The sequence below is a fragment of the Mizuhopecten yessoensis genome, unplaced genomic scaffold (genome assembly GCF_002113885.1).
Source record: "Mizuhopecten yessoensis strain PY_sf001 unplaced genomic scaffold, ASM211388v2 scaffold4511, whole genome shotgun sequence".
In the NCBI taxonomy this organism is placed as follows: Eukaryota; Metazoa; Mollusca; class Bivalvia; order Pectinida; family Pectinidae; genus Mizuhopecten; species Mizuhopecten yessoensis.
Window position 1 is genome coordinate 396763 of NW_018405583.1, and position 15014 is coordinate 411776.

General features: G+C 33.6%; 1 protein-coding gene across 3 annotated transcripts; it reads right to left on the minus strand.

The window, feature by feature from the left end:
- Positions 1-1637: 1637 nt before the first annotated feature.
- On the minus strand, positions 1638-11991 carry LOC110449157. Of its 3 annotated transcripts, none has more exons than XM_021495830.1 (9): positions 11782-11991; positions 9887-9954; positions 8947-9116; positions 8116-8230; positions 6366-6450; positions 5694-5897; positions 5127-5263; positions 4325-4457; positions 1638-3614 (listed from the first exon to the last, which is right to left on the minus strand). In XM_021495830.1, the coding sequence occupies exons 2-9, from the start codon at positions 9950-9952 to the stop codon at positions 3502-3504; spliced, it is 1023 nt and encodes a 340-aa protein (XP_021351505.1). In that variant the 5' UTR covers positions 9953-9954; positions 11782-11991; the 3' UTR covers positions 1638-3501. The 3 variants fall into 3 exon arrangements, with proteins under 3 accessions (XP_021351505.1, XP_021351506.1, XP_021351507.1); XM_021495831.1 differs by lacking the exon at positions 11782-11991 and adding an exon at positions 11096-11469; XM_021495832.1 differs by lacking the exon at positions 11782-11991 and adding an exon at positions 10588-10781.
- Positions 11992-15014: the final 3023 nt, after the last annotated feature.

Here is a 15014-nt window from a genome sequence, read left to right on the forward strand (position 1 = left end):
CAAAACCATTTGGAACACCAGTCATTTCATATTGTAAAATTACCATTTCATTTAAAGAACTTTAATATATATTTATATATTTACCATAATATCTCTTTTAATAATCATATCATGACTATAGGGTTTACCTGTTCATTATTTACAATCTGGATTAACATATATTCGAAACAGATTTTAATCAAAGATCGATAAAGGACAGTTATCAAATATCTCATTTTCAAAATTTGCATTAATGTTTCAGCAACTTAATAAGAGTTTGACAAACATTTTCTTTGTTTTCCATCTTCCACAATAATTATTTGCTTTCGTTTACTCACCTTATAATAACCTTTGATGTAATGGCTAATATATACTCAAGTTCTACTTCCTGTTGACGGAAAGAAGGGAATACCGGAGTGTCTTAATCTTCCGCATTTCTAATGCAAATAAAGAAGGAACTGATATTTCTCAATATCATTTATAACCATGTATTTATTGTTTAGGAAGTACACGCCTTTATCATATTCCATTATAGATGTATTAGATGCCCTATCACTTGTAAATCTTTATTTGACACATGTCATTCATTTATTTGACGTAACAAGAATTGAATACCTTTACCAAGGCCAACCATATCATTGGCTGTTATATTACACCAATATATATCATGTATATTGTGAATTATTTTCCTTGTCAGGAAAGCGATGCATTTTTAACAAAGAAATAACTGCATCAGAACTTTATGGATATTCATTAAAACTTCTTTATAGTTCACTTCCGCGACGTCAAAAATACTTCCTTAAAGAAAATGTTTGTTATATGATATCTTTTATAATTATTGAAAGAAATGCCTGTCATTTGTGGGTCTTTTTTGACAGTGTACATAACTTTCGGAAATCGATATACGGACATAGTATATATGAATACATCTCTTCAACTCTTAATTTAAATTATTTAGAAGATGTGTTAATTTTGTAAACAATCATGTTGACGGAGAAATAACAACACAACACAAACAATGCTGAAGTTATGATTAGTAATATATTATGACTTCACAACACAAATTCACAACAGGAATGACTCCAAAATAAGCTTTGATGCCAAAATTTAAACGGCAACAAAAGTGATGTTACAATATATTTTATAATACAAAAACATATATTTAGATAATGACATGACATGAAATGATTCTGCATTCACTTACTTATATGTTTCACCAAGGGCCTTATCTCGAAAATATAGGTGTATCGGCAAACTTGTCAGAAGCATTAACTTTAGAACTCTAACTCTAGTGTAACTCTAGCACTTTAGAACCATTTTAAGGAGAGATATTTAAACCATTTTATCATATATTGATTAGCATTGATTATTTTGACCCTCTTTGCATAATATTGTCTGCTGCTGATTATGTTGGTATTTCATGTAAATTATCAAATGAAAACAAATATACATGCTTGTTAACAGTTAAACATAATAATACTAGTATTAATACTAATAATTTGAGGTTCTTATATACCGCTTTATCACAACCTTGTTCGTAGGTCGTCTCAAAGTGGTTCACAAATTATTATCCGTGTTTACAGGGCCTTTGCAATCAGCCAATATCTTTCTCAACTCGATGGGGAGCATACAGCCGCTGCTGCCAATTCGGCATTCACAGCTAGCATTCTACAGTTCTAGCACTGCCCAAACACGTACTCATTTACAGCTGAGTAGATTGGAAAAAAGAGGAATAAATTATCTTGCTAAAAGATACAACGCAGTGCCATGACGTGACTCGAACCCGTAACCCTTCGGTCACGAACCCGGCGTCCTGATAGTCCTTTTTTGTCTATTGATTGTGAAGCGTCACTCGTTGTCGCAATTCATAACCAATTTGACCCTGTCAAATTCAGAACAATCACCCAAGATAATAACATTAATATTATACCAACATCATATACAGTTTTTGCAAGGAATATTTCTCATATAATCGCCCGTTATACACATTTTTCATATCGTTTGATATCAGGGAAATGTAAATGTTAGATGGGTTGTAAGTAACAAAAACGTATGATATCAGATTTATCGTTTATTTCTATATAGCAGATGAAAGTGCCTAATCCATGATTTTTTCAGTGTCGACTTCATTTAGATGTTTGTATATAACAAGCGATCAGAGAGATATTTTTAGGAAGTTGTCATTTCCTCTAAAAAGTTTGTTTTCAGATCAACAACATAACATTTTTATCATTATTGTCGAATATGAAAGCACACGTTTAACAAAAAAAAGTACATTACCCATGATAGTGAAAAAGAAAGAACTTACACAAAACACAGAATATGTACAGAATAAACACTATTTAGTTGTTCATTTATGTTCATCAATATTTCATGCGTAATAAAATCGTAAGCTGTTATTAAAATACTGCAAACTTACATACATGTATCTTAGCGGTAATCTTGGTTTATCGCTTTTGGCGATTTAATAATTGCGTTAAATTATTGTTGTGATAATTTACGTGTCTGTATATTGTTTCTTTATTGCATATATTGTAGGTGCGTCAATTCAATAATGACGAAACCTGCAAAAATGATATGCGCTAAAATTTGATTGCGTTAAAGAATGGAAATTTACAGTAGTTAAAATAATCAAATTTACTCGAGACAATCTGCGTCATTCAAACGTTATTATATAGATAGAGTCACATCAAAACCTGTTCGTGGTTGAGCAGATGGTTTGGGTTATAAACAGTATCATTGCACACCTCCCTACAATAAAGATAGACAAGTGTGGGTGGACGTTGGGGATGTCTTTCTAAAACCACTTCTTCAAAAGGTCTTGTCGCGACCTGCAAGTCCACAGAGTACGAACATTTCATTTTATATCCGTAGTGGCAGAGACGAAAAACAACTCATTCAAACGTTATTATATAGATAGAGTCACATCAAAACCTGTTCGTGGTTGAGCAGATGGTTTGGGTTATAAACAGTAACATTGCACACCTCCCTACAATAAAGATAGACAAGTGTGGGTGGACGTTGGGGATGTCTTTCTAAAACCACTTCTTCAAAAGGTCTTGTCGCGACCTGCAAGTCCACAGAGTACGAACATTTCATTTTATATCCGTAGTGGCAGAGACGAAAAACATGTCGGTTCCGTTGATTCAACATTATACACTCGGTGAAATTGTTCACATATATTTTTCGAATGACATATATTTCGTATTGGTTTAACTTGAGATAACTTCGTCAAAAAATGTACAGTTTTAGTATATATTAATATGTGATGGCGGATTTATATGGCAGTCAAAAGTCAGGAGTTGTTCTCGTCCGCTTAGCCCAATTGGCTTGTAAACTTCGGGTTATCAAATGTTGAAGCCTGTAGCGCGCTTATATCCCATTTAAAATAGCAAGGCATTTTTTACTTTTTTTATCTATGAATCTAGACAGCTGTCCCAAGTGTTGAACTTCCTCTGTTAAAGGTCTTTGGTTAAAAGCTAGGAAGTAACTTATAGAAAATGATTAAGTTGTACGAGTCCTTTATAGAGAATAAATGTGAAAAGTTGAATTTAATGCTGAAAAGGGAACAGAAGAGTCCGAAGAATCTTTCAATTTCATCTCCTTCTTTGTGTTATCCCATGTGAGGCACATGCCTGTTTATAAACAAATAAAAAGAATGAATCACTTTACATACATGTAGCACCTACTTCAAAATTCGAAATCGATGCCAAAAGCCAAACAAAGTTAACATTTACTTCAACATTTCGTCCATTCAGGACGACTCATCAGACGTTCTAAAGATCACATGAACAAAAACCCATATCCTAAGTATTTAAAAACATATACAGAAATATCGCTTAAGGGGAATGGTATATATATAAACTTTTATTATGTAACTATCGTATAGCTTTTAGATTCATTTCTTTTACAAAATTTCATTTAAACCACTCTAGAATAAATTTCAGCGCTAACTTAACGGTCAACATCGGTAGCACAGATAGTCTATTTGTCAGATAATGATGTATATTTTTATGTTAAATCGATGAGATAATGGGGAAATATGAACAAACGAACGATTTACATGGAGATTCGTAAAAGGATAAGGAAAAAAGACCAGGTGTTCCAGAAGGAAAAGCGTCTTCTACTTCATCGACCGCACTTGTGTAAATCTAGATCAGATCTAAATAATGTCACTTTCTATAATAGATAAAGAGGTCGAGAAGGAATGTCTTTTCCCGCACCACAAACGTTATCAAATGATTTGAATTTACATGAACGGCTTCAGTGCATATTTTTCTGCTGAAGTGTTTTAATTGAAAGTCAAAAGTACCTTTTATAGGCCATATTTGACAGGTCAACTTACCTTTTAAGATGACAGATTCAAACATATATTCATTTTTTTCCCTCACGTTCTTCAATTTCAAGAGGAAAAACCTAGGATCAGCTTCTTGTAAAGACGTCATCGATGTTATGTCCTCCGAGCCAACGGGGCAATTCTTCGTTTTGAAAGAGAAAATTACATTTTGTTATCAATTAATGTTTACATATAGAACCATCATGTGAATTAAGGTAGTTGTTTGCTCATCGGGCCAGTATAGCCGTGCACAACATCTGATAATGTGTATCATGCAACTGCTCATTTGTAAAAATAAATTGGAACAGGCAAGGAATGAAAATGAGAATACTGCTTTAATGGCTGGGACGCGCTCACTAGTATATCAACGTTGAGCGTGGTCAGGGGCTTGATGGTTGCCTGTTCGCATGTTACAAAACTATGAAAACCAAATTTACCTCATTACCTAAATGATGTTCATTCATTTAGTTGCATTTTGTACGAAGTTTGTTGTGTGACATTTTTGAAAGTTAAGATATTTCAATCAGATAGTGCCTGTGTCTAATGTTATCCATCATGCAATGATAACACCTGTCAAATCAAGGAAAGCATACCGGTTGCTACTATAATTTATATTTAACATAAATCAGTCTAAGTTACTATGTTAAGTTTCTCTTAATTTATAATTAATCACTTAAATTAGTTACATGCAGATTACATGAATAATTACATTGGGTTCGAGATCACTTTCCCTAAGTTAAATACTAGCACTTAATTGTTTTTTAACAGTCGATTTAAGATAATATGTATCTGTTATCAACATGAAACTTACCGAGAGGTCAACAGACGACCGGTTTTTGACTGAAACGTACTTCTCCGTTCCTACCGGCTGCAGAATACATAGGAAGCAACTTTGATTTTCACTATGCTGTTTTTGAAAACCATGAAATATACTTTTTCTGAAATGAACTGAAAGAAAATAAATTTTGTTTTTGCCATTACTGCTTTTTCAGCTTTAAGAAATATGGTCTCTGCATTCTGTCATCATTCAAGTAAATCGAAAGTTATAGTATCATGTGTTTTGTTATATGTTCCTTTATTTAAATATAGATAACAAAGTTACCAACTTCAATATTGATTGAGCCTCAATATTACTTTTTGTTCCCAATTAGAACTGTCTAACACAGAATTGACATATATTTGAGACTATTATGAAGGAATGCCTCATCACATGTTGGTCTGGTTTTTAATTGCTATCAACTCAACCAAACAAAAACACAAACAATAAATAAAAAATATATAGAACATTTGAAATAGCGAAATACTATATAACCAACAAACCCCGGCTAAATAGCTAGACAACTAGGCCATTGAAGCCTGAGGTAATGTGATATATTACATGATGTGTCGGTTCGGGAAGGGAGATTACTCATGGTCAGCTTTCCGTCTGTCCCACATTCCAGGTAAAGCTGGGATATCGGCGTGTCTATAGCTATCAGACATACATCTGTCCCCTTATGATGTATACAGTAGACAGCGGAAAAACCAGAGAATCTGCTCAAAATTGTGGTTCTTGTAAACAAAGCAAAAGCTGAGCCACCACCTACAAAACACAACCAGTCTTATTTTTTTAAACGGTTTATATCTTCTGTAATTAACAGAATTAAATATCATTTAAAAGGTCCAGCTGCACCATTGTGCATACAGACCAGGAGTTGAACTTTAGATTAACTTTTTTCGACTTTAAGCATTTTCCTTTTTTTATATTACACATTTAATGGTACTCTTATCTTAATGCATATATTACAAAGTAGTAAAACGTGATGTTGTCACTGAAAATCACATATTTTCCCAATTGAATTATGTATGTAATATTATAGGCCTTAAACATGCATTTTATTCAATATTTTCATTAAAGATATCTATTCCTTTTTGGTTCTCTCTGCAAATATTCAAAAACAAAATCTAATTTACGAAAGATGTTTATTATGGCATAAATATTTTTCTATTCAGATAATTTAAAAAAGATCTATGAAATTAAAATCTCTCGTTCACGATGATGAAAGTTTACCCCGAGATATCAAATAGTCCACCTCTATTTCAAAGGTCGTAACGGTGTCTTTATCTGCATCGGTCCATTCTTTTCTTTCAATTACCTATAATTAGAAAAATTCTTATAAGAGACGAGACATAGTTGTGTAGTTGGAGCGGTTTTAGGATGTCCTATAAGAGATGAGTTGTAGTTGTGCGCTTGTAAGGATTTAAGGATGTCATATCAGAAATGAGACATAGTTGTGTAGTTGGAGGGGTTTTATGATATCCTATAAGAAATGAGACAAAGATGTGCAGTTGAAGTGGTTTAAGGATGTCATATAAGAAATGAGGTATAGTTGTGTAGTTGGAGGGGTTTTATGATGTCCTATAAGAAATGAGACAAAGTTGTGCAGATGAAGTGGTTTTAGGATGTCCTATAAGAAATAAGGCATAGTTGTGCAGTTGGAACAGTTTAAGAATGTCTTATAAGAGAAGAGTTATAGTTGTGTGTGTAGTTGGAACGGTTTCAGGATGTCCTATGAGAGATGGGGTATACTTGTGTAGTTAGAGAAGTTTTAACCAACCCAATAATGTTGACCAATACTTTAATTGAGTGGAGACACTCATTCTCTTGTTTCCAAATATAATCACAGGCTTGGCGGTAAAACTACGTTATTGAGCAAAGTACCATTTTAACGCTCGTCTCAATTCCGTCCCAACAAGTAGGTATAACACTGTATGAAAATACCTCATTAGAGCGGATATCAATCATGTCAAGTATCCTGAACACTGAACCTCGTTGAATATGATGAGGCTTTCATCATAATAACTGTAGTCACTTTGGACTAAAATATAAATTTTACCCTTATTGTATACATAGGCGTATATTGTCGTGACAGTCTTATTATCATATATAGACAGGCAGAAAATAACAAACCAGACATGGCCCAATTGAAATTAGACCACCTGTCCCATGGTTACTTAAGGATTTTGTACCGCTACAAAAAAAACTGTCAATATGTAATGGAATGTGTTTTCCCAGCATGGCTACAGCTTTGATAGATTATTACTGAAACGAACCCCATGCCTGGCGGGTATTTAATGCAAAACAAGGGATGATGAAATAAACTATATATAATCGACAACAGTGTATGAATGTAAAAATACAAAGTGGTAATTGAATTCTGGACCTCAGGTTGTTATAATGTCGCTCTAACCAATAAACGAACGTGTTTGTTTACCAATAGCACAGCAGCTATATCTAAAACAAACTTAAAGATAGGTTACTGTGTATACAAAAAAGGAACCCTGGTGGAATTTTCAGTGTTTTGCATTCGATGGAACAGGAATGCTCAAGTGGTAAGATTTAAAAGTTCTTTGGGATACAAGGATATATGGACATGTAAATCGTCAACTTCACTCTCGTGCGTTCTAGCATTCGATCAGAGCTTAATCTCAAACAGCAGCGGCGATAAGCTATTATTAATACACAATGACCAATCAAATTTGTTGTAGCAAACACATCCACATAAACCGCCCATTATTAACAACAAACAGACTACACATTAGGTCATGATTACAAGCGTTGCAGACGCTCTCCCTAGAAACAAATTATTTTGATCATGGGAACATCAGAAATGGTAAAAACGCAACGAAAATAAAATCTTAAAAAAAGAGAAAGTAAAATATGAAAAAAGTGAAAGGTTCAAGAAAAACTGAAACAAAACGGCCCTCATAATATAAATACTAAGCCAAACCTCCTATAAAATGTAGTTTGCTATAATTACAATGGACAGACGACTTCGTTCTGGGTGAAACATCTGTTGGAGAAACTCCACAACTTCATGATGTTCCCTGCAGCTTACAGCGATGTTATTGATGGCTAAGAGTTTGTCATTTTCCCTGTAAGATAATTTAAAGAAAAAACATAAATTCATATGTAAAAACGCCTTTCATAAATGAGAAAATTGTTCTACAACTAATCCCGGCATTCTAACTAGGTAGAATTGTCTTTTATTGAGGACACCTTTGTCTCGTCTTTGCATTGGTTAATGCAAATGAGCATTTACTTTTGGCGAACGTTTTACGTTCCGATATCAAATGTCCTCAACAGAAAAGAACCATGTCTTCAGAATTTTTTTCAAAAGTACTAAAAACATATTAGTTTTTATTGTTATACTTATGAGAAATGCTCATGTGTAACATTCACATATAAATAATGAAATGAAATTTTCATTTAGTTTATATTTCAATTAAAAGAAAAAGAAAAAATTCCAATGTTTGTTTGCTATTTACAAGGTTAAATGTATCATATCGGACACTAGATAACATTACAATCAACGCAAATCAAAACTGATAATACGCTTAGCACTACGAAAGTCTTGGACAGTTATAGCCGTATGATTGGTGAGTTAGACAATACTTGATAATTTGACATGAAGATAGTGTGCTAGTAAGAGGGTTTCCTAGTATAAAAAGTATTATTCAGGCACTCAAATAACAACGAAAATGTAACTAAGCAAAATGGCAAATGATATCAAAGGTATCCGGAAATGACGACATAGCATCGGCATATAAATTGCATAATGGAAAAACGGCAACTGACACCATTTACTCACGTTAGTTGTAATTCGGAAACTATGTAGTTATTTAAATCCAGTTCTACGATCCTAAATCCGGATTCACTTTGCTTAATCTTGAATCCAGCTTCCACTAACTCTCCAGCAGCCGTCTTGATCCAAATATCTGACTTTTTCCCACACAACCCATCGGTTTCTTTTACTTTATCCTTCAAAAAAAATCGAGACGTAGATTTCTTCCATTTGTATAAAAATTTGTATAACGTTTAAATCGTATACTGTGCAGATTGAAAATCAAAGAAATATTTATAAAAGGCAGGTTTCCACAGTTTTTCTCGTTGGGATTGCCCCAGCTGATAGCGCAAAGCCTTTTACCAAGACGGGTTCGGACATGAAAAGGTATGGGTCACCTTCCCAACCAAACATGTTTTCTCCGGACACTCCGGATTCCCCCAACATTAAGACCCCTTGCGTGCTTCCATGTACACTTTGGGCAACAAATGTGACCATAATAGCTGATTGTTTTCTTTTCATATTTTTTTGTAAAATAAATAAACTTATAATTTAACTTACATCACATGCATACAGTCGTGTCAAATATAGATATGATCTCATATAGTTAATTTTACAATTCCATACGGAGCAGGATAAGGGTTTTTATAACTTTTAAGAGCTCTGAGAATGACGCATACACACCTTGACAAAAGTCACAGCTTTGTGTGGTTTATAAAAAAGTGGACATGTTAACGGGTTTGGTTTTAGAGTCCGAGACTAAAACATGTACACTTAAACTTAAAAATGACTAGTTTGTTGTTTGGCTGGCAGACACGGAAGTCCGTCTGACTATCTTTTATATGTCATACAGATTGCTCATTAAAAGGAAAATAATCTGTCTTTGTGCAATTATCATCCATTTCGTATGAATTCTAACTTTATGATAGCATCGAGTGCCAAGTAATTGATTAGGCCAATATCTTACCTTAATCGATGTATCGGAAGGTAGCTTGTTGTGATCTGATACAGGATAGTGTAAAATGCCACCCATTGCTGCAATATATATATATATATATAGTATTACAATTTTAACCTTAAAAATAAAAAGTAAAATAGGTGAATTGCATAAATATATCGAAAGGAAAATGAGCAGCCCTTGACGCTTGAACCGCATCATATTTCTGTACCTGTTGTTATTCTTTTCTATATATTAACTATCAGGTGGATGTTTGATGGTTTTAGATATTACCAAGGTCGATACGGACTCAAAACCGAACCGAAGGAAAATCAAAACGGGAAGAAAAATAGCAATACTATCACCCAAAGGAAATTCGTCATGAATTACAAAGCCTCACAGGCAAAACTGGTTGTTAGGTTGTTCAATTAGGTTTCCCGTCATGGGGTAGGTTTTCAACGATTTTAGACACGGAAACAATATTCCTTAAGTAACGTCAACGACCCAGTGTTCTACGCCGGTAAGTAACCATCGTATAAGCAAATCACGGGCGCATCATGTAAAGATTATAAAGCGCGAAATAAAGGATTTGAAAATTTTCTTTACATCTTATCTGAGATAACAAATCGCTATACAAGAAAATATCAGCCGCCAATTTAAAAAAAAGCAAATAAATTCTAAATAATAATGTGGTGAAATAAGATACAATCTTGAATCTCAAAAAGCCACACCGTCCGATAAGTAGAACGCCCAGTAGTCCCTCGTCGTTACACTGTCTAGACTCCAATTCAAAATTCTAGCTGGTCGTCCGGCGAATGCCCCGGTAAGCACAAATCGAGCAGCCCCTCGGTGAACATCTCAATGATTAATTAAACTAGTTCTGACCGTTTTAACGATCATGTGAGGCATTGCGATGGTGACTCTGGTCAAACCGAGGTAAATATATTTGTCATCAACTATCTAGGACTAAGGCAGCATGTCTTTAAAAATATTTTTATTGAAATTTGAATAGGGTTAGGATGACGATCGTTAAATTGCCTCCTCTTTTCATTTTCAAAATAAAAAATTATAGTGACAATGCGGTAACAAAATGTAATTTGTTTCGACACCCCTCCTTTTTATCAAGACATAAACATGAAATCTTTATATCGATATTTAAAAACAAAAACAGTATAAATACGTTATCATACCAATAAGACATGAACATGTAAAATAACGTATGCGATTAATTAAACATACCTCATTAAAAATATTCACCATTCACCGATAGTGGGAAATTTCCGCAGAGTCAAATAATTGCCCTTCGCCGGGAAAATCCATATCCGCCCAATGTTTTGGTTGTTAGTGTGATCGCATTGAAACTATTATGGTTGGGTAGCCCTGGGTTCAGGAAAATAAAATATCCCTACAGAGTTGTCAGATACCACTGTGTTAGGAAGTAAATATAGGTCTAGTAAACAAAGACAAGGAACTTCGTAAAACTTACCTGTGTAAACTAGCTATCATTATCACTACCTTACAAGATTCATACAGAAACACATGGAAGGCTCTATACAATGACGGCGTTAACAAGGTAGCTCAAACGGTTAGTGCTAAAGTATAACAATCTGTGGTCCAGGATTCGCATCCTGAATGCAGGAATGTTTACACTCAGAACACTTAGTTGTTAACTAATTTTTCATTAATTACCTTGGTGTTTATAAATATAATGATATACGATCATGATAAATTAGCACGATCACACAGTGGACGGAACTTTGCTATAGAACAATTTTAGAAATAAACTCACATTGTCATAGAAAGAAAGAAAAAATACCGAGACGTATTATTCACAAACACTATCCAATAGGTACGAATGTGCCCTTATGAAATAAGTTATGTATTTCATGTGTTACCATGTTGTGGTGATATATAAGGACACTTACCGTGCTTTTTCTCCACCTCCTAGAAAATTGAATCGGAACTCGTTTGAAACGAACCTTACGAATAAATACTTCCTGGTTTTAATAATAAAAAAAAAATACTTGTGCCTGTGTCTGTTGATTCTTAATTCAAAATACAACACACCTCTGTATCAGGTAGTATTATCAATGTACCCAGCGACTTCGTATATGGTATGTTGTAGTTTACTATGTAATGTTCTATTAAGTATTAAATACCTTAAGTGTTCTCATCAAAATTCCCTGGGGGTGGGGGTTCCATGTTGGGGAAAATTGAGGGAAAATGGTGAAAGTGAAAATACATGATTTCAAAAGAAAATTCGCAAGGTGGGATGGTTTCCTGAAGCCAAAGNTTTAAGTTGGTGTACAAAGGACATTGGAAAACAAAAACATTCTGAAAAGAAACTCAGAATTATAAAATTTATTACTTACGATAAGACAATGATCCATATATGCCGACCTATAAACAACCCTTTGTTTATCTATAACGGTAGTTGACATGTCTATTGTTATCACTGTGTATCATTGTGTTAGCGGATAATGACACCAGGATTGATATCAACGTCCCTTATCTGTTTCGTCATAAAGTTGAGCAGTACATTTTAAACACATTTATAACGTGTCGTCAAATTGTTTTTTACGGTCAATAAATTTGATATTAAGCACTCAAATTTTATCATTTACTTTCTTTATTGATATGATAATTATGTATGCTAATTATTTTTATGAATTTTGAAGTGTCAATAAAGTCATTTTACATGTACATATATAGCAGACTCACTCAATAGCACATCCGCATATTCAAATCAGCACTTTGTCGTCCTTGTAATCCTCCCCCTCCTCCTCCTTATTCCATCTTTCATAATAAAATCTTCATTAACATATCATTGGTTGAGTCATCATCATCATCATCATCATCATCATCATGAATTATTAGAATAGCCAAAGTAAGTGTAGCATGTCCACTGTAAAAAATGCCACTTACACTGAGAAAGTTAGATTTTACTAGTGAAGGGCGAATATTCCACCGAACACATTTGTTACCACAGACGTGTTTCGTACACTATTTTGTGTTAGGTAAAAAGTGCTATTTTTTTGTATTAAGATTATTTTTATATCTTTATTATTGGACTTGTTCCCCTTTTAACTAGTTTGCTTATTAAGATGTTAATAGCAATGTATTTATCCAGTTAATTTGTATCTTTTTCATATTTTTCTAATTTAGTTACAATGTAAACTATACAAATATATCAGTTTTAAGTATCAACCTGTGAAGCTTGTATAGTTTTCTTCATTTATAAATTACTTTCCGAAACTATATTAGTCTTCTCCCTTGGTTTAATCATTTGTATACATAACCATTAGTTTAGGACAGTATACAATGAAATGTTAATTTTATCCCTCTGGGTAATCTATAAATCAACATAAACCCAGTTTACTTTACATATACGAATTATAATAACGAACGAAGACTATTTCAAATAATCAATTAGTAAGCAAACAGTAATCGAGAAATATAAAATAAAGTCTTTTTGATTGATTTTTCGTTTTTATTATACAACCAATGAAACATATAAAACTGAACAATCAATACGCTAAACATAAATGAAATGCATATTTTAACCATTTTACAAACTTAATTTAACAATCATATTAACAAGAAAACGTCTCACCTGAATAAAATACATAATAATAAACCCTTCTAAAACTCAAGCACGAGTTCTGGCCTTAATTCGGGCAACACCCTGAAGTACGTTACATACTGACAAAACGCATAGTCTTTAGACAACGATATCGGTTTTAATGTTTCCAAAGCCTTCAAATTGTAGGGAAAAAGTGTTAAAATTGATAACTGAAATTGTGTGTGAGAATGCAGGCCTGGATTTACTTTAAATGTGTAATGAAATGGAAATTCCCCAAAGCTCCTATATATATATATACAATACACACAATACACTTACTTTTATTGTAAATTGAGGAAAAAGGTGGAAAGAAAATGTTACGTGTATCACAAAGACATTAGTGGTAGTGAGACAATGTATGGTATGATAAAATCGCAATGGTCCATCAACAGAAAATGTATAAGAACTCAGTAGAAAACAGACAAAAGGCTTTGTGTCAGAAGAGACATGGCAATTCAAAGAAGGATAGACAAGGGGATAAAACGGGAGGGGGGGGGAACGATTCAGACAGAAACCTCTTTTTTATGTCTTAAATGAATCCTAGTTAGGGGGTACTAGAGAAAAACCCTACTTCTGAAACGCCTTTTGATAGGTGCTTCCATACAGTTTTGCAGTGTGTTAGAGAAGGATTAGCATTCCCGAAATCTGCACAGATAATATATTAATATATACATGGGAGTACACATGAAAGTTCTAGAAACTTGTATATATACTTTACGTCTCAATACAATTGTTAATTCTAGTTTAACAGAACAGGAGGCAGTCTTTGAGATGTACGGTTAAGGTGTATTACAATTTGTTTAAAAACATCAAATAGTATATGAGATAAAGCTGAATATATAGAATTTCTGCTTTTGGACAAAACATTTTTATGTTACAAAATTTAGAAATTGATTTCGGTACAATTAATGGTTTCCTTCGACTCTTTCATATACATGTACATTCACACTGGCAAATCTTTTCGCACTTCCCTTAGTTACAACAGTGACATAACTCCAGGTCTGTAGCACTTATCTCCCCTCGTACGTCGACTTGTACAATCTCTACGCAGAGTTGTCGTTCCTTTTCAATTAAAGGGATTGCAAGGACCGTAACTCTACGTGGAGATTTGGACTCGTAAAGAGGGATATAAACTTATTTGAGTTATTGCCCTTCTTTACCATCATCTTAGTGTGTCTCAGACCACAGAATAAGATTATCTGAGTCCGTTGTTGTGAGACTCATCAAGTCATGTCAATCTAATTTCCTTATGCGTCGGTACATGGTTAAATACACAAAAATGTTAAAGTCGGCTGTGAAAACGATGGATCAAAAAGTTAAAAAAAAAAAACACAAAAAAAACGTATGAGCATTGAAAACAATATACGTAAACATTAATGTATGTTGCTATAAATACATTGCCGGGGCAACTGTTTACATGTAGGTCACACATGGGTTTTAAACATTGATTCAAGTTTATAGTGTAATGTGACATTATTGCAGTTTTTGGACAATGATGCAGTGAAAATAAATGTATCGGTCGTTGTATATATATAG